Raw genomic sequence first — 26213 nt, 5'->3', positions numbered from 1 at the left:
AATTTCATAACTTTTTTCACTTGTATTTTGATCAGTTTGTGATTGTTGTGTTGGGTTTTTCTTATACCCCATCTCCACACAAGTTCAAGAGGTACTTTGCCAAGCTAAATTATCCTCAAAAAAATGAATACTGTCCATTGTGGACATTCCTGAAGGTTATATTTTTCCCTCCTTTCATCTCAGTTAATGGATAGAATTTTAAAAGTGCTGCTGGCCAGGAAGGACTGTTTCTTCCATGGAAAGTGCCAGTCTCCTTGCAGGGATGGGCAGGCAGGATGGGCTGATGCAACATCCTTTGCCATGCTCCCAGCCACAGCACCACAAGGAAATGTTCTTCAGCAGCTCATCCCACCTTGGCACAGAGTCTGCAGTGGAGTGCCAAGCCAGAACTTATGCTGAAGTCTCTGAGAACTGCTCCTTTAGTGCAGCTGCTTATTAACATGACCCTACTTGGGGAGATTTCTTCCTTTATCCTTTGAATTACGAAAACCATTCCAAAATTTGATCCCCATGAAGGCTGGGCATTGTGTCAGCTTTAAGGAGCTGAAAATAGTGATGGGTTCTTTGCAGTGAACAGAAAAACCCACTTGGAGTCTGTCATTTTGATTTATGAATATGAAGTCTGCTCTTTTGACATAATCTTCTTGATTTAAGCTTGTGGTTTCTGCACACAGTTTCCATTAAAATTAACGTAAGTCATCTGAGCAAATCTCTCCCAGGTTGACAGGACGAAATGTTCAACTCCTGGAGATTTATTCCTTGTTTGTGGGGTTCAAAGCTGACCTCTGCAGGGCCCAACCCACAGCCTGTGTTGGAACTCAACAGGACCCTCAGGGACTGGGTAGAAAGTGCCTGATCTGGACACCCAAAGCACCAGGGAAGGCTGGCAAACACCTCTGGAAACTGCTCCTGAGTGCAGCCTCTGAACTAGCACCAGATAATTGCTAGATAAACCAAAAACCCAGCACTTGCTCACCTCTTTGTGCTGCAGAGATGTCATGGGCTGAGATGTTCTGCCTGCTGTAAAACCATCTTCACCATCAACATCACTTCCACAGCAATGCACCCTAAATGGGGGAAGCAAAAAATAGAGCAACTCAGCAAAAATCCCAAACAATGAGGTTTGGTTGCAAAACAGCACAACCTTGTGCTGTAAAAGAACACACAGATATCTCCTCAGAGACATTAGTGCCTCATTTTAAGTCAAATCCAGTAGTTTTGCAGAGGATATCTCACATCACATCTATTTGAAAAGCAGCTGGAGGCTGAACCTTTCCCAGATTTACGTCAGCCAGTGGAGCCCAATATGGCCAGCATTGCTTGGCACCAGTCCCCCAAACTTCCCCAGATAAAACCACTAGAAGATATGTCTGTGTGACAGTGAGCCCACAGGTGCTGACTCAGCTCATTGCCTCTCACACAGTTCCCAGTAATGATTTATTTCCTTTTTTTCCCCACTGCTACCAGATCCTTGTCACTAGGAGAGGTCCACTGGCTCTCTCCAGAACAAGACCTCAGAAGTTGGGTACTTCGTGTTTTCCCTGAGGAAATTTGGGGAAACCTGTCTCCCAGAGCCCTTTCCTCCCAGAGCCCTTTTCTTCCTCTCTGCCCCTGGAAGGTGGGTTTGCTTTCCATCCCCCTGCCCCTTCCCATGCTCCCTTTTCCTTTTCCCAATGCCCTGGGGAATTGCCTCTCATAGAAATTGTTCCTTAAAGCAAATGGATAGAAAGGAACTCTCACCAAATCCCCAGAAACCTGCAAAAGTGGGGTCTCTTGTGCTAATATAGCAGACCTGCCACTTAATGCCTCTAGTCCCTCCCTCCTGTCCAGCTCAGGCTGCCTCCACCTCCTCCTCTTCCTCCCACAGCTCATTTCAGTGATGGAGACCTTGGAGTCTGACTGCAACTCTCCTGAGATGCAGATAAGTATAAGAAAAAGCACAATTGTCACTTTATCCCTCCCCGACAAGGAATAAAAACCACTCAATTCTTTTCCAGTAAGTGATATGGTTGGTCCAGAACACACAGGAACCCCCAGGCTCTGGCTCCAGGCTGGGGAGCAAGGTGGGATGGAAACACACTGACATTGAGGAAAAAGGAGATAGGTGAACACAGGGAGCAGAGCAAATGTTTAGTTTTGACTCTTTTACCACTGGTTATTCATTTTCCAGTAAGTTTATAGTGCTCTCAGCCAAAATAGTCATTGCAAAAAAATGGCATTATGAGCCCTTGAGGATTTACACAAAGTGTTTATGTCAGAGCACTCATGTGTGGGGAGCCTTGCCATGGCTGTGATTGCTCCATGGCCTGGGGACAGCCTGCAAATGGGGAGCACTGTCACCAGGGGTGGCAGCCCTGGGGGACCCTGAGCAGCACCACACCTCATCCCGTGCCCAGCACTGAAAACAGGGCTGATGACATCCACCAGGCAAAGGTTTTAGGATTGCTCAGTTGTAGCAAGAAAAGCCTGATGTTCCTACATATCCTGATTAATGGATTAATGTACAACAGCATTAAATAATTGCCAGTTGTTATTTTTTAAAGAATGATTAATTAAATAATTTTCTCCCTAAAGTTTGGAAGGCTCTAAGGAGCCTAAAGGAAAAGGGAGGATATGGGGCAATACTGATTTTACTAAGAGAATGAGTCCAATGCATTCTACATACTGAATTTAACCCAAAATTCAGAGAAGAAAGCAGGTTCCCTACCTGCCATGGCCTATTTATTTCTCATTGCTGTGGTTTCCCTGCTATCCTTCCCTCCCTTGCCTTTTACAGAGCACACACTGCACTATTGTCCCATAAAAGCCTTAGTTCAGCAAATGAGAAACATATTGCAGAGTCTGACATAACCACAGGCCATGATTCATCCCATGCTGCTGCTACCTACAGAAGGCTCCTGGCTGCCATCAGGGGCTCCTCTGCCTTCCCAGCTGCCAGCAGAGGCGTGGAGGGGACCTGGGGCTCTGGGGGTCACCTGTGGGAGGATGAACTCATCAGCAAGAGCAGGGAGAGCATCCATAGGAAAATATCACAGCTGCTCATTGCTATGCAACATCTGGAATTAACCTATTATATCAAATTGTCACCTGCAAGCACCAGCCAGCCCTGTGCTCTCTGAGCTCACTAGACTGTAAATCCTGGTGAAATCCCAGCACTAATGAGCCCTGGGGTGGGGATGCCTCACTGCTGCTCTCAGATCCACACACACTCATGATAGCTGAGTACCTGGCCCAAGCACTGCATTAGGCCCTTGGGCATCTTCACTGAGGGTTTTTCATATTTTTCAAGTTAGAATTTGACTTTTCTGTTTTGTCTGCCCGCTGGGAAATGTCTGACACTGACCCTGGGTTCTATTGCCTCATGCTCTGCTCAGTCTGTAAAAAGCAGAAAAGAAGGAAGAAAGGATCCTTCCCATTTAAAGGAAAAGAAGAAAAGAAAGGCAGAGTGGGAAGAAGAAAACTCAAAACATAAAAATAGTGAAATCTAGTCTGTAAGAAAGTCATCCAGAAAATTCCCTGCCAAGTCATAGCTCTGATTTCTCTTTATCTAGAAAAAAACCCTATTTCTCTGCCTTGCAAAGTCTATCGCATTTTTTTCAGAATAAAAAGCAAATGAAGAGCCTAACATGAGGAATTTGAGCTAATGTTATAAACCCTGTAAGCACTTAAATAATTAGAGACCTTCATTGGTATTACATGAAGATAAATGATTCCATACCATCCAAAGCTGAACCATACTCCTGCTAAGTACCCTAGTCTTAACTGTAGGAATATAGAAATATCAAATATAAATCTCTCCATCATCTTTTCTTATAGAAAAATGAAGTGCAGTTGGTTTTGAAGATCAATGGAGTTGCTCTTTTCTTCTTATTTTATTATGCAAGCATGCCATGCAGGAGTTTGGACAGCAAGTGGCTTGTGAAGCCTAAAAAATACATTTATTGGCATTAGAGTGTTAAGCAGGGTTTTTGATCAGTGATAAGGTATTATTCGTTCATATATATACACACACAACTTGTGTTAATATTTTCAACATGTTACCATGAATCATGTGAAAACCTAGAGCAGATGTTCTGTACTGGAGGGGTTATCGTGCCTGGGTTGTGCTTTCCTGGGAGCCAACCCACAGCAGGCTCAGCAGGACATGCCTGCTGGATAAAGTCATGGTGCTACTGGAAAAGAACATTTATATATTTATACATGGGGCTAACCTGGTTTTTTAAACACGAGAGGTGACTTGTCTGCTTCGTCAGCTCTTGGATGAGTCAGGCTGTACGCAGATGGTTTCATTAAAAAATACTTTCCAGGGATGGGTCATTTGTAATGGTCTGCACATCCAGAGGACAGGTTCCTTCAGTCATTTCCTGGCCCATGCACAGGTATGCAGTCAACCACAGTTATGTTTGAAACACTGCTGGACCCAAAGGATGAGCAGCCAGAACAGAACGAGTTAAAAAAGAATGGTCAGAAAAAGGCTTACAAAAACTCTTGAGGTTTCCATCTTTCTTTCTCATGGGGAGCTGCACATTGTGTGAATACTAGTCCAGTTTATCCCCACTGTGCCCAAGCCAAAGGATTTGTATATCCACATCCCAAATAGGCAGCCTGAGGGAAGATCTAAATAACTGTTTTTCTGAATAAACTGTTTAAATTCTGCTTGGCTCACTGCCCACATTTCTAAGGACAGCACAGTAACTGCTGCGGAGATGTATTGCTTTGCCATCCATGTTTCCCTACAGCAGAGGTTATAGGGAATAAAATAGTAATTCTCTCTATAGATACTTAACAATTTATAAGAAACTGAGCAAAATCCCCAGCAGTAGCAAACAAAATACAGAAACAAATGCACCTTTAAGCAGCATCAGAAAGACTGTAGCACAAAGCACTTTCAGTAATACTGAAATCTTATAATACACATTTCTTAGATTTTTCCAGTCCAGAGTTAATCTGCCATCAGAGCTTCCATTTTTTGAAAAAAATTATTAAAAAATGAGCATAATTGGGCATTTGTGAGGAACTGAGCACAACAGGAGAGCAACAGAGAGGTCGAATACAAAGACTTAAGTATAGAAAGAGAGCTGATGGGCAAATGAATGGGTCACAAAGGGCCAGCACCTCTGCTTGCCATTTTGGCTCTTGGCAACATATCCAGCAATGTTTCCTAAATATTTGGGGATCTTACCTCAGGGCACGTGGATCTGGGGATGTCAAGAGCACACTCCTGTGAGGTGGAGGGGACAGAGGGACACCCCTCACAGCAGCACTGGTGGCACAGGGAGAGGCCAGCCCACCGAGGAGAGGCAGGACTGCAGGAGAATCGTGGCAGGATTTGCAATGCCCCTGCAAGTATTTTCCACATCTCAGAGCAGAAAGTCAGCAGTGAATGAAAAATTAGAAGAGTCATAAGTGGATATGTTTTTTTAAAAAATAAAGGAAACCCCAAACCCACTAGTTTCTCTGTCGTGCTTGCCAAGGGGCAGCTCTAATTCATCCCCTTGGCCATCCCTGTTGAATTTTCCTCCCTACAATTTGCTAAACAGCAGGATTCCCATGGTTACCAGCTTGCTATTGATAGGACTGAAACCCACTGTGCACATTTTCTTTGGGGACACAGACATGAGCACCCAGAGCAGTGGGTGCAGCTGAGACCCTGCAGAGCCCTGCTGGGGCACAAAGGGGGTGCCGGGCACAAAGGGGGTGCCAGGCACTAACCCAGGTGAGAGGTGATGGGGAGATGGTGCTCTGTCCTTGCTTCTCCTTGCTCTGGGGTAGAGACATGTTGTAGCCACCTCCTGTGGCTTCAAACATTTGGCAAGGCAGCAGGGTTGTGCCCTGGGTCTCTGCTCTGGGATTACCCCTCAGATATCCACCAGAATCCCCAGCTAAGGCATCAGCACAGCTCAGGGTGGCCAACTGCCAGAGTACAAATATTTTTCCACATCCTTTTTTTTTTTTTTTTTTGGCATATGCGTACATAAACAAACACAGACATATTGCATCAGTGGAGAGTTCATTGGAGGGAATTGCTGTGTTAGATTCAGACTTTTTTTAAAAAACAGCAAACCAATGCAATAATTATTTTCCACCAAGAGATCATATATTTTCCTACTTTTGATGTCTAATAAGCTAATTTCAATCAAGAGGTGGTATAATTTCCTGCTTTTGAAGTCTAATGAGTAAATTGCACGGAAACCTCCATAAAGCAGAGAACTCATTAATAAATGTATAGTCTCTTTGTCCAAGACTTCCAACTTTAAATCAAATGCACAACAACCAGATGTTTTTCACATTACTGCATTTCAAGATTTTACTGGAAGTGATCTCATCATACATACTTAATGTAGGTATCCAACTGTGCATGTTATTCGTATCACGAATCAGACCTTGTAGCTTTCGGACACTGTGTGGCAAACACAGCTATTGTTTAAAGGGGATAAAATTCATGCTAAGCTTGCCACAGGGAGATGAAGGAGCCCAAACTGGATGCAATATGCTGATTTTGATGAGTGTCAGAAGTGAGGAAATTATATCACTCAAATGTTTGAACTTATTGTTAGGAAACACTGAGCCACTGTTTCTGGAAAAGATATTGAATTTAGCCAATCTAGTAAATCAAAGACTTTCCTGTTTTACTTTGAAGTAGAAAATTGACTGCAAATGCAAAAAAATTGAGACCAGGACAAAGCTGAAACAAGATGTTCTTTTTTTCAAGGAGAATAAAAATTAAGGCTCACTTGAAAGGGGAGGGGAGGTAGAATAACTTTTCAGTAGGAAAATATTGCTTCATCATTTCTGAAGAACATATAGAGAGCTAGGTTAGGATTTGAGCTGTTTGCTAGGAAGCACATCGAGCTGGGGGAGAAAAGTTTCCTTCCCTGAAGGGATGCAGAGCACAGGATGCAGCTCAGCTTGCACACCATGGCTTCAGCTTGCTTTGGTCATTAGGGAAATACCATAATGGAGAAATGGACTGAATACCCTATTAGAAACACCCACTGTGGAATCATATTAATTGGTCACCTCCTAATTGCCAGCCAGAGCTGGCTGAAAGCTTTCCAGAACTTTTATCATCAGAGCAGAGCAGTGGGCAGCCGTTTGCCCGAGGCAAGCTCACAAGTCTTGTTGATTGCAGAAGAACCTGAGCAATTCCCCTTCTCTTTCCCCCATGTCTGAGTAAGATTTTGACTTTACTCAAGTCTGTAAGAAATGTCACAGGAAGGTTTCTCAGGGGACTTCATACTCCTTTTGGTTCCTTTTTTTCCCACTGGAAATTTTCTGAAACAGAGTTGCTGAGTCCCCCACCCACCATGTCTCCACCCTGAGCCAAGGAAGAAGGAAGACAAAGAGGAATGGCTTTAAACTGCCAGAGGGAAGGGTTAGATCAGATATTAGGAAGAAATTCTTCCCTGTGAAGGTGGTGAGCCCTGGCACAGGTTTCTCAGAGAAGCTGTGGTTGCCCCATCCCTGGAAGGGTTCCAGGCCAGGTTAGATGGGGGTTGGAGCAACCTGGGACAGTGGAAGGTGTCATTGCCCTTGGCAGGGGCTTGGAACTACCAGAGTTTTAAGGTCTCTTCTAACCCAAACCATTCCATGATTTAATGTGAGAAATAGGTGAAAGGATCTCATCTCACTCTCCCTATCAGTTCATCCCAACCTGCCCTGACACCACACTCCTAGAGGGATCATGTTCTTCTCTGCTGCTGCACTCCAGGCCATCCTCAGCAGCAAATGGGGGCTCTCAGCCCTTCCACAGAGAAATGACCATGAGAAATGAAAATGCTTCCCCTTCACATGGGTCAGCTTTGACCCACAGCACAAGTAATGGGGAAGCTGGAATACTGGCCAGCAACTGGCTGGTTTCCTCTTTGACAGATGTGGGAAGTTTACCCAAATTTTCAGACCATTCATCAGGAAAGGGAATTACTCATTTACTCTTTTCACCAGGAGAACAGTGACAAGGAACTGCTGAATTTGTGCCTCTTACTTACAGCCAAATCATCTGACCCCATCACATCTGAGCAGGTTCAGTGGAAGCTTTCCAAGCCTGATGTACAAACAAGGATCATTTTGGCACATATAAACACAAAGAAATGTCACATTCAAATGAGGGAATTTAGGGAAATAATAGGCTTTTCAAACACGTTAGCAAGCCCTTTAGTGATGTCTAGAGACAGCTCAGAATAAATAGATCAGTCAAAAAGCCATAAGCAGGGGAGCACATGGTCCCAGGCTGTACCCAGAGTGGAGCTGATGTCCTTGGCATGGCCCTAAGATGTCAGTGGGAGCAGCAGGTCTGAATATGGAAGCTGAATTGCTCAGTGTGGCTCCTGCAGGAATTAGATCACTCTTTGGCCCTCATGAGATCAATGCACACGGCTGCTACAGCAGCCAGGCAGCGAGGGGGGCTCTGCCTGGGTGCACCAGCACACGCAGCATTGTCCAGGCTCTCTCTTGGCTCTCTCTGCCTTTGCAAGAAGAACAAATTTGGTGCATTGCTCACACTGATATCCCATCAATAATCTTTGTAAGATCTTCAGCTCATTATGAAGAGAATATAGGCTTTAATTAGGAGGCTGAATCCAATTAGGCTGCATTGAGTTGCCATGTTCCAGGTTTGAAAGAGACCACAAGAGCCCCACCCCACTGGAGATGTACAGTTTACATGCTGGGTGTTCAAAGAGCAGATTTTGCAAACCCACTGATCATTTCTGCAGCAGTCCTCATTATCCCCATGCCAATTCCTGTCAATCATAACTGGCACTGTGAAATAAATAAGCCCCCAGACCACTGCAAAGGGGTTGGGAACCTTCTGGAGACTTGGCACTCATGTCACACCACTCGCCAGTGGGGGAACTTGGCACAGAAACTCCTTGCTATGAGAATGTCAAGGCCTTGATCAACACAGCTTGCAGCATCAAACCCTGCTCTGTAATCCAGGGAAATGATCCTCTGTCCCTTCTCACCAGGCGCTGCACACACAGGCTGCAGCCTGCCTGGGCGAGCGTGTGGTGAGGCTGCCCAGCTCTCACCAGGGCTTCTCCTGCCTGACCAGGGCAAAAGGCCTGCAGGCTCTTTGCAGGACCAGTGTTTGGGGTTTGTTGTTCTTTTGTTCTTCTTCTTTCTTTTTTTTTTAATTTCAAAAAGCATGGAACCAGACTTTGCTGACCAAAACTCAATCCCCAGCAGTTCTCCAGCACAGTTTGGCTGACCCTTGGTGGCAGAGGAATTATTCAAGCCTGGTTGTTATAAGGATCATAACCAAGAGACTTCTGAGCCCAGAGCCACAAGGAAGCCCTTCACCACTGTGGTATCAGGCTCCTCCTGCCCAACTGTGCATATTGCATGGATGCTTTTTAAAACTGGTTGTTCAGAGGGAAAAATCTCACATCAGTCTACAGAGATGCTGGAAGGAGCAGCCTTTGAGCACTGGGAGAGGTTTTGTATTTGATTTAAAGGAGGGCTGATTTTGCACAGTATTTGCATTTTGAAAGCAGGAGTCTAAAGGTTCAAATGATCCACTGGATAATGCTCTCCTGTGAACTGAGAACTGGTAAAGTTGGGGAGAGCAATATCCTGCCCTCTCTACAGACACTGGGAACAGCACACCCCAGAAAGTATCACAAAATTGTAACAGCCCGACACAATTTGATAGAGAAAGGCTTCATAAAAGCATATAAGATTAAATACAAGAGGACTCTTATAAACCTCCCATCTGTTGTCTATTGACAAAGATATCATACAGTTGGATACCAGAGTGTTTGCTGAAAGGACTATAATACTGCTCTATCTTTCTCTAAGATTAAGTAGAAATTGGTTTTTTAATAGGTATTAAACAGCTTCAGTTTCCAGGGAGCAAAAGGGCCTTGCAATCAAAGAGAAGTGAGGGAAAAAGACAACCTTTCCTAAAAGCTGGCTCTGCAGACACAAAAAGCCACTGCACCCTCTGCTGGAGCCTGCTGAGGGCACTCATAGAGACTGACTTCAGGCAATCTGCACACATTATGTGCAGTCCTGTACAAGAGAAATTAATTTTTCCTAACAATGTCTTTCCAGTTGTAAAGCACAGATGAAAGCACAACATGGCTCAAAGCAGCTCTCATCCCAATTAGGGATGAACAGTGGTGCAAATGGTGCTCTAGATAGGAGGAATGATAAATTCAGTGTCAGCCACAACTACAAGTGAATTGGACAGCAGACACGTTTGCTTCCAGCAATAATTAAAATTAAACATCTTTTTAGCCTAAGTGTCCAGAGTGGCTCAGGGACAGCCTTGCAGCAGCATCCAGGAGCAGATGGAGGAGATCAAACACTACTGGTTTGGGAACATCTGGGTCAGAAATGCTGGAGAAGAGCCAGGCATCCCTTGCTGCTGAGGAGCACCCACCAGTCAGCTGGAACAGCCCAGGGCATACTCCAAACTGGGGCAGGTTCTGGGGACCCTCAGCCCTGTGTGAGCTGATCACATCCCACTGCTCTTGGTGGGACATGGCCAAATTCTGAGGGGCAACAGAGCAAAGCAGAGGCATCACCCAGCTCTAGAGCTGTTTAACCATGGCCTGAGATAGAGCACTCCTAGTTTCCCTAACAAACCATCAGTCCATGAGGTTTTCTAGAGCCACAAGTCTCCCCCATTTCACAATATGACCAACTTATCTAAAGCTGTGTGTCCAAGAAGGACTTTGCAAGCAAGCAGGAATTTCTTAGGAGAGCTGCAGGAACATGCAGGCTACCTGCAGACAATTTATTGTTTTTTAAAAGGGAAAAGAAAAAAGCTGCCCTAGCCCTCATTGCATCAAAGGGATGTTTTAATTAATCCTCACATACCAGTGGAAGGAAATTCTTAGCAGGAAAGACTGTTTTGAGAGAGAAGCCATACAGGAAAGTTATCAGCACAAAGGTAATAAAAATACAAGGAATGAACAGTGAATTTAATGGTACGTGGGAAGTTATTTACAAACCCTCTCTTAATGGTGCAGTGTAGTAATCAAATCTGGAGTATATATCCCATCAGCAGGGTGCTGATACCACTGGAAGTGGCATTTAAAGTATCACAAAGCAGCTGTGATCCCTCAAATGTATCGAGGGAGACCCTACCCATGTTCTCAGCTCTGAGAGATTGTTAGCCACAAGAAAGATTTGCTGTGAATACTCACTGGCAGGCTAAAATTAAATGGGATACATTTTCTAGGATTAATTTTTAATTAAACTAGAATTTGGGTGACTTCAATAATGCACTCTGGCTCCAGTGTTTGTGGCTCTGCCATAGAATGTCTCCTCACCCAGGGCAGCCTGGGCTCATTTTCTGGCTTGTCAGCACATCCTCTCTCCATGGCTCCCCCCTGTTATGCCAAACATGCTGATTTATCTCCAACTCCAGGCTCCTCACAGCTCATCCCAGCCCTGGTCTTCTCCCACGTGCTGTCAAACCATCACCACCCACCTCCAATCTGCCAGCACTGCTCACCTCTGGTGCCAAAGGCAAGCTCCAGCCAGTGCCCTGCTTGGCTGCCTGCAGGAGAGCTCCTTTCCATCATCCAGCAATCCTCCTCATGTAGAGGAACTCTTCTCCACCACCCAAACCCCTCCTGAGCTGTTCCCTGGAAGTTTGCTCCTCCATGGAGCATGGAAAATCCAGCTGAGCCCTTCCCCTGGTGCTGGTCACTGTGCTGTCCCTGCTGCTCTCTCCCCCCGGTGGGTTCAGCCTTCCTGTCCCCTCACCCTGGGCTCAGATCTCCTTCAGTGTGGCTTTACACAGCCCTGCTCAGGAGGGACCAGAGGGGACAATCAGCCATGGCTGTGGAATGAATCACCAGACACACAAACACAGCAAATGCCATGAAAAATTCCAACTTCTCTTTTCTTTGCTGTGTGAGTGACAGCTTAACAATGCCTTCCCCCCATTATCTTAGCAAGAGACGTTTGGGTAAAACAAACAAATTCAAGCTCTTGAGGCAGCTGTGCTGCACAGCTGGATTCATGAGCCCCAAACAGCCTCAGGCAAGGCACTGTATGGAAGCAGCTCCTTGCTGCTTGCCTCCACTCTGGGAAAATAAGACATGAGCAATGGGAGTAGGTAAGAGAAATGACATTTAGAGAGATAATCTACATTTTGGCAGTATCAGACTTTTCTACTTTGAATGCCAATGCAAGCTGGTCTTTTTTCTTCATGCCTGCAATCCAGGCCACTGCTCTCCCTTGGGAAGGCTTGGGCAGAGGAAGGGAGAGAAGCTTCACCATAACAAACATTTAAACAAATGGTTAATCTTCCCTGGATCAGGACCGTAGTCCTTGGGAGGGATTACTTGACCTGGAGTCAGCAACTTTCTCCACCAACACTAAAAATACCCCTGAATGAGCCGTGGAAATGTGATAGCTTAAACACTTAGCAGCACTTTAGGCTAGACAGTGGTTTATAATTATATGGTTTCCGTTCAGAGACCTGCCAAGAGGCCATTCCCACCCAGTCTGTGTTTTACGGAGGACAGGGCTCTGCCAGCCCAAAGGTGAAGGGAAAGGTGGTACCTGCCTTTGTCTATCAGCAGAACCAGCTCCACTGCAGCACCACATTTCTGTCTGCAGCTTTTCAAAATCCATCAACAGCTCCTCTTAGAGGGTAAAAGCAATCAGCTGAACACAAAAGAGTAGCAGTCACCACAATAGCTGTATGGCTTATTTTTATAGCCTTCTTTATGTGTTTTCATAATTAGATATTCAGTATACTGCAGTTCTCCACCCTGCTAATGCCAAAGCACTGAGAAGTTGTTTGTGGACTGATCTCAGATGCTGAGGCACCTGGACAGCAGAGAGATTTGGGATCCTAGGCAACAAAAGACCTGTTTGGGGGTTTTGATTTAAAATATTCAAGGTGAGAGAAATATCTCTTATTTCTTCCAAATGAAAACAAAGGTACCAGAGCACAACCTTGTACAGCAGGAGGTACAGGGATAAAGAGATGTTGAAATGAAGGAAAGCAAAGGCAACTTTTCCATTTTGTCCACAAACCTCTGCTATTAACAAGCACCAGGTCATTCTTTCATGTTCCCAGAGGAGGCAAGGGAGTCATTTTGTACCTCACATCCCTTCCTCAGCACACACAAAGCAGAAGGGGAAAGAAAAAAGGATCCCAGGACCTCTGAGCAGCCCAGGGCTGCACATCCCAGTGGGCAGATGCTGACAAACATCCTCTTGAGCCCCAACGCCGGGGCTGAGCTCTCCTTGACCAGGGAAGGAGCAGCACAGGTGTCAAATATATATTTATACAACAGAGACATTTTATCTCCACCTATACACAGACATGAGGGACATCCTGGGGCTGTGGAGCTCGTCCTTGCCATGCTGGTGGGGACCCAGGACCCCAAAGAAATTTCTTTCTGCAAAAACCAACTGACAGCTCTGCACAGAAAACAGCAAGATTTTAAGCTGATGGTGGACCAAGTTCTCAATGGGGAGCAGAGAGTCCCAAATGGCCCCTTGCCTGGGTTTGGAGTGGCATCTCGTGGGACAGCCAGGGCAGCACTGGAGAGACAAGTGCAATGTCAGGATTGCACATGGCAATTCCGTTGCTCACATTAACTAATAAAAAAACACTGTGTGTTTCTGCAGATTTAAGCAAGGCTTTTTGAAGAACCACAAACCCCTTCTTTTCCAAAGGCAGAATGTTTCTTAACGATTTCCTGTGAAAGTCTGCAGTAAAGTCTCTTTCTAAATTACACTCATTAGTTAAATTGGGTTTCATTACCATCCTTTTCCTCAGAGCCCATTACACAAGTTGGATGCTGCATTTCAGGAATCTATTACATGCTAACAACAATGTTGCCTTAAAAAAATTATTTTGAAAAGACTTTTTGATGTTAAACAATGTCCTGTTTTTTTGAAGGTCCAAGGTGTTATCAGAGAAGGGGAGGCAAATGGAAAATCTGCCTTTGGACACCACAGTGCTCTCTAGAATGCCCCTCTAGTTCATCCAAATTATTATTTTTATAAGCATAATTAACAGACACAGTAAGTTACAATCCCCACAGACAGCTTTTGGTTTTTTGTTGGTTTTTTTTTTACTAATTCAGGCCCTCTTTTATGCACTCTGCAGCCTCTAGGAAATAAGAGTGACACAACTCAGAGGGAAAGCATCTGGCACATGGGATTACAGCTTGTCATCTCATACGGTTCATGTGGCATTTATCACCATCAAGAAAAAAAAGGTGAGGAAAAATAAGATATTGATAATTGGCATCTGCAATGCTATGCCTCAAGGCTTATTTCCTGTAAGAAATTAAATTAGAATTCTTACAAAACCTGGATATTTCCAAAACCTGACATTCAGGAAGCCAAATCACCCTCTTTCCCTCACTGCAATCTACCCATACCCATGGATATGACTCTATTTGTGCTCTATTTAAGCACATTGAAGTCTATCAGGTTGTACTGACTGGTGAACAGAAGAAAACAAGAAGGATCTTGTCTGTTGGGTGAAAAGTGAGAGCAGGCTCTGAGTTTTCAGACACTTGTGTTACCAAAAGAGCATTTTTAGCATAAATTGGGAATTCGCAGCCCTGAGAGCATTGCCAACCACTTCAGTCATGCCTTGGTACTTGGTAAAACAGAAAGGAAACTATTACAGCTATTTGCATCCCTTCCATAGCAGGGGAAAACAACTCTCCTATTGCTAAGTGACAGACTGAGTCAAGCACTTCCTCTTTAATGAAAACTTTATTAGATCTCAGCATGGTTACGATTTTGGAAATTGCTTTTAGAGAGTTTTATGAGTTTTAGAGCTAGAATTTAATGCCATTGTCTTTTAAATTTAATCTCACTTGAATTACAATTAATTTGATTGCTCTGTGGTGCTTACTTGCATATGAACAGTTCACCATTTTGCTACTTATTCACCTCTTTGCAAAGCAAGGCACCCACTCTGCCTGGTGTGACCCCCAAATGCAGAGCAGTGGGCATTCCTGCACCACAGGATGCCCTGAAAAGCCTACACAGCTGCAGTGTTTAGGGCTTTTTTGTGATATTTTTCTCCTATTCAGACACACGCACTATCTAGGCTCTGCAGCCAAAGCTGAAGAGCATTGCCTGTGCCTCACACACATCTTCCCCCTTTTTTCAGCTTCTCCCAGCACAATGTGAGATGAGGAAAAACCCATTCTGCCTCATTTACCTCCCACACAGCTCCCCCACCTCCTGCCCACTGAAAGCCCCTTCACTGCCTGCATCACACAGTCCCCACCCTTGCTTTGCTCCCCTTGTCCTGCTTTATCTCTTCCACACTCCTGCCATCAATGCAAAATTAGGTAATTGCCAATCACTGCCTCCTGTCTGCAGTTTTTCTGAAAATTGAATAAAAAACCCCACCTTTGGATCCAGTTAGGAACAAGCAAAACACAAAGAAATCCGTTGGTTATGTGCATTGCTCCAACCCTTGGGATGTTGCTCAGACACAGAAAAAGGCTGTCAGCCCATGGAATGCAGAGAAGGTGAACAAAGCATCCACTGCTCTTGCACAGCTCACACAAAACCTTCACAATCACTCTTTACCCCCCTGATCTCTGTCTCAGGGTATAATGCAAAATGTCAGCAAGTAATTTGGTCTTTTCCGTGTTTAATTCACTCAATGTAAAATCTTCTCAGCAAAATCAAAACAAAGTCAACAATTGCTCTGGAGGTGCTCCAGGCACCATGTCTTCCAGACCTTCCCCATCTTCCCCTGTCCCACACCAGTGGCAGCCAGGCAGAAGTTTATTAAAAGACTCCAGAGAAACCCATCTGCAGCCTGAAAATCCAGATTTCCAGAGCACTTAACCTAAGTTTCCCAGTGTGGCACAGAGCTGGTGCACTTTTTCTGCAGACCAGTACACTGTGACCTCCTTCTCTGGGGACAGGACAGAAGCCAGCTGTGGTGGCTGCTCTGCTGTGGGTCAGAGGAATGTCACAGATGTCCTGGGCTGGTGACCTTGCTGCTGTGTCTGAAGGATGCCTTTGAAGCTGCTGGGTTTCCCTGTTGCATCTCACCATGGTGTGTTCACCTCCACAGCTCTAAACCAAGTGTACAACAAGAAACTGAGAGTATTTGGCCCTCTGGGTATTTATTAACATAATTAGGAAAAAAACACTCATTTTCTGAGCTTCGGAGGAAACGTACAAAATTACTTCACTCATTCTTTTCTCCACTTTGATCTCTCTAACAAAACTGGTAATTAACAAAATGAATTTGAGATGATGCAATGTTATCTGGCTTGGTTTAGCTGAGCCCTGGGCACAAGAAACATTGCACAGGAGTAGCTACTGTAGTTTTTTGCTTACATACTCTGCCTAAACATATTGTTTCAAAATTTTACTGTCAAATAGATTTTCCTGTCTTTATGCATGACATCTGACAGGCAGGAAAACAGCACACCATGAGTGTCTCTTATTGAGGAAAAAGTCACACAGGGATCCAAACGGGAGAGCAGGGTGTGGGAAGACAGTGGGGGCTTAAACCCATGACCATATCCAAAACTGTGCCTTAAGAGATCCTGTCCCAAGCTGTAAGCAGGAGGCTCACATCAGGGTCAAACCTCCAGCCCCCAGCTAGTGGGGCACTGCTAGGGCATAGGTGGTCACTCCAGCAGAGTGGAAACCACTGAGCCTCAGCCACTTGCATGAACAAAATACTGGTGGTTATCTGTGCAAGACCAGACTCGGGGTAAGGTACAGCACCTGCTTTAAAGCTGTTGCCATATCCTGCCCATCACTGTTCTCATGGGGCTGATGCAGGGGAGGGACAGAGGATAGAGGCAGGAGGTGGATCCTCAATGCTCAGCAGCCTCAGCCCTGCTGCAGCTCACTGCTCTTGGACTTCACTGCTTTCTTTCAGCCAAAAATGAAGATTTCTCTAATAAGCCAGAAATTTCACTTGTGCTTAAACATGGAAAATCACATTATTAAAAGGCTGCTTCACTACAAATTGCCTTGGATTTCTTTGGTGCTGTCATAGAGTTTGGGCTGGGTTCTGCTCTCTTAAGGCAGCTGGGGAGAAAAAACCTCTATAAAGCTGAAACCCAAATCTTCCCTGGGGTCCATCACCAAAGCCATAAAACAGCACTGATGAAGTAACTCATTCCTTTTCCCCAGACTCCTGCCTCAGGATTGCCTTGGCACACCCAGGTTTCTTTTTGTCCAAGTGAGGCATTTCTTTCCATTAGTAAATCAGCTGAAGACTTTTCTGGGACAAGAAGCTGTTGTTAACAGGACAGGGCTTCTCAGGCCAAGGCTGCCAACAAGCTACTGGGAGTGTCGATGGCTAAAATGCTCTGCAAGTGCTGCAGGCGCCACTCCTGCCCTGGAGAAGAAGGGAAGCTGCTCCCGGGGGGGCTGTGTATGTCCTGGCAGCATGTTTGTTTCTTCTGACTACAGAGAGGTGTTTGCTGCACCTGTGAGAGGTGCTTAACCTGCTGTGTCTCATTCACCCTCCCCAGGAAACACTTTCATTTTGCTGTGAGTGAAAAATCAGCATGTCTGCATAAATATTCAGCTTCACCTGCAGAGGCAGATAGGGACCAGACAGTGAAGGCAAGTAGTACAATTGAGTTGTGAAAATTTGTTGTGGAAAAAAACCCCAAGACTTTTCCTTCTTTTGCTTAAATTTCAGCAAAAGTCTCCGATGTTCTCCAGGTTGACAACTTTTTCAAAATTTTTATCATGAAGTTAGTTGCCTTCAGGAAAGAAAGACTCCCACCTAAGACTCACTTGTCTAAAATTCCAGGTTCTAACAGAGTTGTCAGCTTATATTTGAAAAGAGAAGATCCCACTCAAGCCCACACCTCTCCATGCAAACCCTCATGGGAACTGAGCTGACTTTTGTGACTGAGCAGGACTCTGAGCTTCCAGCAACATCCCACAAGGAACATTTTCACCTGTACATTAACAACCACAGCTCAGCACTTTTCCAGTGTTTTCCACAAATTGGTTTCACAAACGTTTTCAGGGATCCATTATATAATCAGAGCTTTCCCAACAGCACAGGGATGCTCCTGCATAAAACCTTCCAGTTGTAGCTGGGGCTGTCACCCAGTAGCAGAGGAGAGCAAGTAAATATCACATTCTGTTTCAGGATGCAGACCAGTTGGGGCAAACAGCATAAATAAATCCAGTTTTATCTTCTCAGTCTATTAAACATTAACTGAGTCTAGAGGAAGGTAAAGTACAATGTGTAGCTGACTCTGGAAAGGAAATAAAAAACTGGTAAAATACACAGTTCTAGAAATACTTAAGGAGAGGGGAAGGGGTGCTGGGGGAAGAAACAGGGACCATTAGGCCTTTGAGGACAGAGCTAGCAAAGTCAGCCATGCTGAGTTGCTTTGTTTCTGCACCAGTTCTGCAGAGATTCTTTTCCTCCCATCCCTTTAATTTTATGCTTGTATCACAAGGTCTCAGACTAACTGCCTAAAGTTGCAACCCAAATCCCTACTACACCCTTCTATTTCTTCAAGCCTTAAAGGACTGTTAGAGGATTCAGCCAAAGCTTTGTCCTCCTCAGCAGGTAGAACACAGGCAGCAAAAATATATTTTGTGTTCTTTGATCCTCCCTACTGAAACCAGCCTACCTCAGGCTCAGGTATGTTTGTTAAGAAAAGCAAAATAGAGATGGAGTCTTCAACCAGAATTGTGTAGTATCACAACTTCAGCTTCATCTTCAGCTCTTACATAGCACAGAAGAAGGGCAGGATGCTCACATCTCCCACAGCCTGAGTTCTCCTCAGCATGACCAGCCCAGCCTCCCTTTTGCTGGTCAAGGAGCACAACCTGCTGGTGTCCCACCAGAGCTGCATTCTCAGCCGTGTGCACAGGGCTCAGTGAATCACGGGAGCAAAATTCCTCTCAATTCAATGAGCACAAGCTGGAAGAATTAGCCAGTGCAATTTGTTTTACCTCGTGCCCGCTGGATTTTCACCATAAAAGCCTGCACTGCAAGTGGCACAAGTACATTCTTCCACAGCTGGGTAAGTTACTACTGACTGAAAAGGGAAAAAATGGGGACCTCACACCCTGAGCAAGAGTAAAGGATGAGCATTTCCCAATTTAACCCTTCTGGCTTCTCTCCATCTCTGTGCTGTTCCACCACAGGGAAGGAAATGGTGCAACTGCAGCTCCCGGGACTGTGCAATGCCAGGGGTTGTTCTATATCCTCCTGCTCCTGGGTGCTAAGTAGCCAGTTCCTGTCTTTCACAACTGCACCTTCCAACTGTTAAATTATTGTGGTTGCTCAACACAGGAATCCCTCCAGCTTCGGTTCTGAGCTCCCTCATGCCCAAGGTGAGAGGTCTGCACCTGTCAGCTCACCCAGGAAAGATGGGCAATGCACTGGGACATCTCAGCTGCATCATCCTACATTGAAAGCTGTTTTATTAAGAGTGCTTTACCCAAAGTGCATCAGATATATTGCAGTTGCAATGGCATTTTGATGTTTTTCGAAGATCACACAAAGACACAATGCTGTTAGGGTCTCTTATAGAGAAGAAATAAAAATAAATGTGCACAGTTATGAGCAATTTATATCAGCCCTGCACACGGGGGAAATGGGAAAAAAATTGCCAATAACAGGCAGCTTACAGTCATTTTACAAAGCACCAGACTGCAAAACAGGACTCAAGGAAAAGTTTCTTCAGTGTCTGTACACCTGTAACACCTTCCTTTCTCGTGCCTACCAGCTTGGCTGGCTTTACAGTAAGCATCTTCTTCTTTGTAGGGTAGATTGAAGTGCTGTAATTCTTTCCTTGGTAAAATTTGGAGAATGTGAGTTCACAGGAGTCTATAAAAATCAGTAGCTTTTCAACGCAGATCTGCCCCAGGCTAAAGTTATCTAATGAGGTATTTATAATTCTCCGACTTCAAACTGAAATAAATCAGAAATAAAATCTGGTTGAGAGAGATCATTATTGCAGAAATCCCACTGGACACCCTTCAGCTGGGAATGGCCAGGCATCCCCTGAAAAAGTCTTTACTTTTAAGTGGTTTTGATTGCAGTAGGAAAAAATCTTCCAGCAGCCAATATGGAGCTAGCCAAGTTCAGAAACACTTCACTACCTCTCTGCTATGAAATCCTCATTGAAAATGCCACCCATACCACCTCCCCTGCTGACTCCTGCTGTTAAGGAGAGCTGAGGGGGTTTGCAGAGAGCTTGTGTCAAACGGAGAATAAGCAATGAAAGTTGTTTCTGGCAAGGATCACACAAAGCCACCCACCCTATCTTCCAGCTCATGGATAAGTAGCATCCCCAAATTCTGAATACCCACTGAGGTCTCTTACCAGGACATCATAACATTTACCAGCCAAGACTCCATTATATTGAGCAAATTACAACCAAAAACCCCATCCAAACTGGACTGAAGGGACATAACTTTTATATAAATATCTGTTTGGTGGTTAAGAGTGTGGAAACCAGCAGTTCTTCCTGGCAGGATGGGGAAGAAAGCAGCAGGGATAAAATGAGCCAAACCACTTGTCATAACCCCAGGGAGGGCTAAAAGATTGTTTGGGAATTAAATATTGGCTGTAAAGAGGAGCTTGGAAATGCAAGTGAAAAATTTGTCTCCAACTGCTTGTTCCATGGAGGTTTTCAGAAAACACAATGTACAGATGCTTTTGCAAACTAGACGTGGGGCAGAGTTTTATTTTATTCTTCCCTGAATAAAAGCTGTGGGACTTCCAGAGGTTTCTGTAACTTGAAATATCAGATGGTTTGTGTGAAAGTGCTGTGACTCATGAAAATTTCATTTTAACCAAGACATGTCTGTAAAGAAAATCTAATGCTTTTCTGTAAGTAGTGCAGAAAAATCAAACTGAAGGATTACAAGAGACACAAGACACAAAGGAGTCTGCTTTATACCACAATAGCTGAAACCAATAAGGTACTAAAGGCATCAGTTTAAAATCTGGAATTATTGAACTCCAGGTCAGTTTTGCCCATGCAGCTTGGGTTTGCAACTGTTGTTTCAGAACTTGAGGATATTTTAATAAGTATTACACTGTCAAAAAACAGGGTTTCAGTGAACAAACTTCATGGATTTAAGTGAAATAATTGACAATTTCAGCTGAACCAGAAAAAAGAGATGTTTCAATGCAAAAACATTTGTATTTCTTAGCCTAAGTGAACATTCATGCACCACCAAACAGTTCCTGTGTTCTCGGTCACAAAGCTCTGGTGGACACAAACATCTAGGAAGGAATGAGCAGCAAAGGACAAACTGGTTACCTTCACTCTGGAGCTTTGCCCACCTTTTCCCTCCAGCTCAATCCTCTGAACCATATTTGTGGTTCCTACCATTTTTGGCCAATATGGACACTTACTTCAGGATGGGGAAGAAAAAGTGTTAGGAAACAGCTCAACCAGAGTTTCCTGAAATGTGGGGCTCTTCATTTCCATCAGTTACTGTGTGCTAAGAGCCCCAGTTATTCTCTCCATCTTTCCCAACAGCTCTAACAACAGTTAGATCCTGTAGACATCCACAGTGCCTAGTTTGGCAACACCACCTGCCTGGAGCTGTAATACTTTCCTCGAGACTGATTGGCCAAGGCAACAGACTTGGGCTTTTGAAAACACATAAATACCCCAAGTGGCAACTGTTCAATGTCTTTGACTGGATCAAAGAACACGGGTGACAAAATGCCAGCCCTCAGTCTGGTCACTCTGGTCAGCTTGGTGTCCACTGGTGAGTTGTGATTGCTGTAATGCAGTTGGGCTTGACTGGGTTTAGACAGGCAATAATGAATTATTGAAATTCACTAGAATATAAATAATGCTGAGGTTTTTTCCTTCTAGTTTTATGAAGAATGATGGTAATGGAGACAGTTATGACTATTATAAAATATGGAATTAGGTGTGCCTTAAGAGTCATATATTGAAGTAGTTAGGAGTTTCAGGAAGAATCATAGAATCATTAAGGCTGGAAAAGATCTCAAGGATCATCAAGTCCAACCATCAACCTGGCACCATTAGAAAGTAAACATAGTTTATTTGACAAACTATTTTTAAAAATCTTTATCTATAGCTTTGCTTTGGTTTTAGTGTATATACCTTAAGGTAAAACATCAAGAAAAAATGGATCTAGTCTATAGAGCAGGTTGTATAATGTCCTTTTACCTACAGTTTCTGAAATTACAAGCTCCTTTGAGCTCATGTCTTCCACTTTAAACTCCCTGTTTTGCACCTTAACACTTCCTGTTGCATTGGACTGAGAACATGGTTGAATTTTTCCAATTTTTCCTCTTTTCCATGTGAAGTTTTCACCGAGCAGCTGGACACACACCCACCCCAGCAACAGCACAGGCACTGGGCAGCGATCTGCAGCGGGAATCCCACCAACCAGATCCGGGGCTGCGACAGATACGGCTGCGGGAGCTTCGGTGCTGACAGGTAACCCAGCACAGCCTGGGCGCTGGGGTGCACTTTGCTTTCCTAAGGTAAATGTTCAGGCAGGAGAAAGAGTACAGTTAAACAGGGCTGACAGTCAGAATGAAAGAATAGTGTTGTCTGCAGGGCATCTTACTCGTTTTTGGGATATTCCTTGGCAATCTCACAGAAGCACAGTGATGCCACTGCTGATAACAGATGCAGGGGTGAAGGAGCAGGACTGTTGTATGGGTTACAGACAGAGTAAAGGAAATGGAAGTATTTCTAGGATTGGTGTCATTTATCCTTGTTGCTTATACACCAGAAATTTAACTAGCATTAAGCATCAGCTTAGAGGAAGCTGAGTAGATTTATTTACACAAAATAAAATTCTGTCAGCATAATTTTCTTTAAGTAGGGACCTCATAAAACAACAGGTTATATTTCTCTGAAAAAGTGCTTTTATATGTGAAATGGCTCCTGTATTTTCCTGTTATCTCCTCTCTCCAGGCTCTATAAGTGTCCATCTTCATCATGCAGCTTCCAAATTTCTGAGTGAGAAAATGCTAAACACAAGATTCTATTTTACATGGGCACAGATATATTTTGGGATAGAAAAATGATACTTTTCTATAACAGTTTTAAATACCTCCTGAACTTTGGATAATTAAAAATAAGCTTAAATTTGAAATTTCATCCCACTCTAAAGAAGGTCAGAATAATGTGAACAATTTGCAGCCAAAAAAACCCCATTCAAACCTGCTACTTCTGTCCAATTTCATTGCAGCTAAAAAAGTTTTGTCAGACAAGCTTCAGCTATCGCCCTGCATTAAGTGACCAATTGATACACAACATTAACCCCGAGAAATGTCCCTAATTATGCATTTCTGCCTCCAGGCACGGTGGCAAAGAGAAGCACGTCGGTGTGGACGTCATCTGCTCTGACGGAGCCACGGTGTACGCTCCTTTCAGCGGGCAGCTCTCGGGACCCATCCGCTTCTTCCACAACGGAAACGCCATCGATGATGGAGTCCAAATCAGGGGATCAGGCAAGTAATTAACAGCAGGTGTGCCGTGAGGAATGCACAGGTAATCACTTCATTGACTTGAGCAAGGTTTCTGTGGTTCTTCAGCTCAAGCGCAGTGTTGATTACTCTCACACCCTCTCTAGCATGTTGAAATATTGGAAGACAGCACTGGCAGGATGTAGTCCTTCCCTACGCTTTTTTTGGAGAGGAGGGAAGAAAGGAGTTGAAAAACAGGTAGCAGGAAAATAACAACCCCAAATCAAAAAATAGGAAACAGTAAAAATAAAGCACCGGAAATATTTCCTCGGTTTTGCTTCGAGGATGTTTTCCTGTCCGTGTTTTCTAACACCCTTTTTCCTTTTTGTCCTGGCAAATACAGTAATTTTAATTTCACCATTGTTGGTACCTTGCCTACGTTTCTGCTCCATCCTTAAGGTCTCCAGTAAGAGGCTGGCAGGCAATGTTTCTTGCTCACCCCAGGAGCAGATGCAGCTGATGTTTCCTGACCTCTCTTCCTCTCCTGTCTCTCCCAGGTTACTGTGTGAAGCTCGTCTGCATTCACCCCTTCAAGTACCACGGCCAAGTCCGCAGAGGGCAACAACTCGGGAAAATGCTGCCAATGCAAAAAGTATTTCCTGGCATTATTTCTCATATCCACGTTGAGAACTGTGACCACTCTGATCCTACTCATCTGCTTACGCCTGGTAAAAAACCCAAACAACAAAAGAAGCAACTCAGAACAAGGGTAGATTTGTACTCTAGGACCTGTGATACTCCTTCTGAATTTTTGTATTTAAAGCATGTTTCTTCTATGAAACAACCCCTAATTTAGAAACATTATGATCCAGCTTAGGTCTACCTTCTATTTACATTTCCTAATGCATGACAAATTTTCTGGAGGAAAATCCAACTACACACATGGGCTGTAATTTCAGTATGTTCTTACCTAACTGTAAATCAAGCATAGTAGTTGCAAACATGCAAGACTTAATTTAAAAGTTAATTTGGATGTGCTGTGTTTCTGTATTTCGAAGATGTTCCACCACTGCCACAGCAAGAGGGACGCTGGGCCACTGTGTGTGCTGGGAATCCAACCAACGAGATAAGAGGCTGTGATAAATATGGCTGTGGATACTATGGAGCTCCAAGGTACTGTAATAATTGGAACACATGGGGTTTTGTTGTACTTCTACTCAAATACGAGTTGAACTCTGTTTAGGTCACATAAGAATTACAGATTTGAAGGTTTAAATTGGACATGAGGAAACTTCTAGGCTGCCCACGTTGTTCATAACATCTCTCTGCTCAGAGCATTTTATCAGACTAAGCCATGTCTGACCTGAGCTAGTGTTGGGAACACTCCTGACTCAAGTGGAAGGTTGGACTTGATGTCCTTCACACAACCAAACTTTCTGTGACTCTATAGTTTTATTTAAAGACCTGGAAGGCCTTTTTTCTCCAGCTTTGCCAGGTCATCCACCCTACATGGCATTACATCACCCACATCAAAAACCTTTGCAGATTCTTCAGCCAGTTTACTGACACTATTTCTGTCCTAACAACCCATTTCCAGACCTCACCATGTGCTGCCTGCTCTCCCCCTGTGACCCTGGGCCTGAGCAGAGGTTTCTGTAATGATGTGTTTGCTTCCAGACGCAATGGCAAAGGGAAGCACCGGGCAGTGGATGTAATTTGTGCCGATGGGGCGACTGTGTACGCTCCCTTCTCTGGCCAGCTCTCTGGGCCTGTGAAATTCTTCCACAACGGAAATGCCATTGATGATGGAGTCCAAATCAGAGGATCAGGTAAACAGCTACCTTTCATTTAACACTTCTCTGTCCTGACATCATGCAAGATGCATTACCTCGCAGTTGGCCAAGTAGCTCAGCCACATTTTCTTCTATCCACTTGCCTGCAGAACTGTTTGTTCCTGCTGCAATGTAAATAATGGAGTTCTGTCTTCAAGCTCTTCCCTTTCCTAAAGCAGGAATTCCCACCTTCTCCCTGCTTTCCATCTTTGCTCTTCTACTGAGCCAATGACTCCAACCACCACCTATTTTTATGACCACAGCATCTTTGCTGTTTTGGTATTTCTACTATTGCTACCTCAGTGGAAAGGATAAGAGAGAAATTGTTAGTATTTCTGAAACAGGAGTTAGTACAGAAGAACAAATGCTTCATCAGTCATGTTTTCCCTTCTCTTGTTTTTTCACCAGGATTCTGTGTAAAACTACTCTGTATCCACCCTGTAAGATACAATGGTGCAATTTCCAAGGGCCAAGTCCTTGGGAGAATGTTGCCAATGCAAAGAGTATTTCCTGGGATCACATCTCATATTCATATTGAGAACTGCGATCACTCGGATCCTACAAGCAATCTTGAAAGGGGGAAAGGGCACAGAGAGTGAAATGGAAAGGCAGTAAATTCCAAATAAATCCATCTCAGCATCCAAAGTTGTTTTTTCTTCCCGTTCACAACATTTTATACTATCACCTATTCAATACTTTTAACTTTATGCAAGCAGTACCTGTTGGATGGCAAAAGGGACCCACAAGAGGAAAAAGATTTTTGTTGGAATTCACATTTACCAGAGAATCAGGAAATTAGCAATGACTAGCTACAAGCTTTCTCAAAGTCTGAGAAATCAGCTGAAATGCAAAGTGCTTACTCCCTCCTGTGGCAGAGAAGGTGCACTCCTGACAGTTTCTCCCCCTAGCAGCAGCTAGCCTCACTTGGTCAAATCAGGGAACAGAACAAATGCTCCAAAAAAACAGCACATCAAAAATCCCAGCACTTACAAATGCAGGCCTATTTA

At 44.2% G+C, this 26213-nt stretch overlaps 1 protein-coding gene across 1 annotated transcript; it reads left to right on the top strand.

The window, feature by feature from the left end:
* Nucleotides 1-21581: 21581 nt before the first annotated feature.
* Nucleotides 21582-25851, top strand: LECT2 (leukocyte cell derived chemotaxin 2). The gene is made up of 7 exons (XM_085073574.1): nucleotides 21582-21690; nucleotides 22262-22394; nucleotides 23268-23419; nucleotides 23932-24102; nucleotides 24433-24547; nucleotides 25052-25203; nucleotides 25615-25851. The coding sequence occupies exons 1-7, from the start codon at nucleotides 21609-21611 to the stop codon at nucleotides 25803-25805; spliced, it is 996 nt and encodes a 331-aa protein (XP_084929700.1). The 5' UTR covers nucleotides 21582-21608; the 3' UTR covers nucleotides 25806-25851.
* The last annotated feature ends 362 nt before the right edge of the window (nucleotides 25852-26213 follow it).

The sequence above is a fragment of the Lichenostomus cassidix genome, chromosome 13 (assembly GCF_008360975.1).
Source record: "Lichenostomus cassidix isolate B80296 chromosome 13, HeHo_3.0, whole genome shotgun sequence".
In the NCBI taxonomy this organism is placed as follows: Eukaryota; Metazoa; Chordata; class Aves; order Passeriformes; family Meliphagidae; genus Lichenostomus; species Lichenostomus cassidix.
Note: the sequence above shows the minus strand (reverse complement) of the source record. Positions and strands in the feature narration are given on the sequence as shown.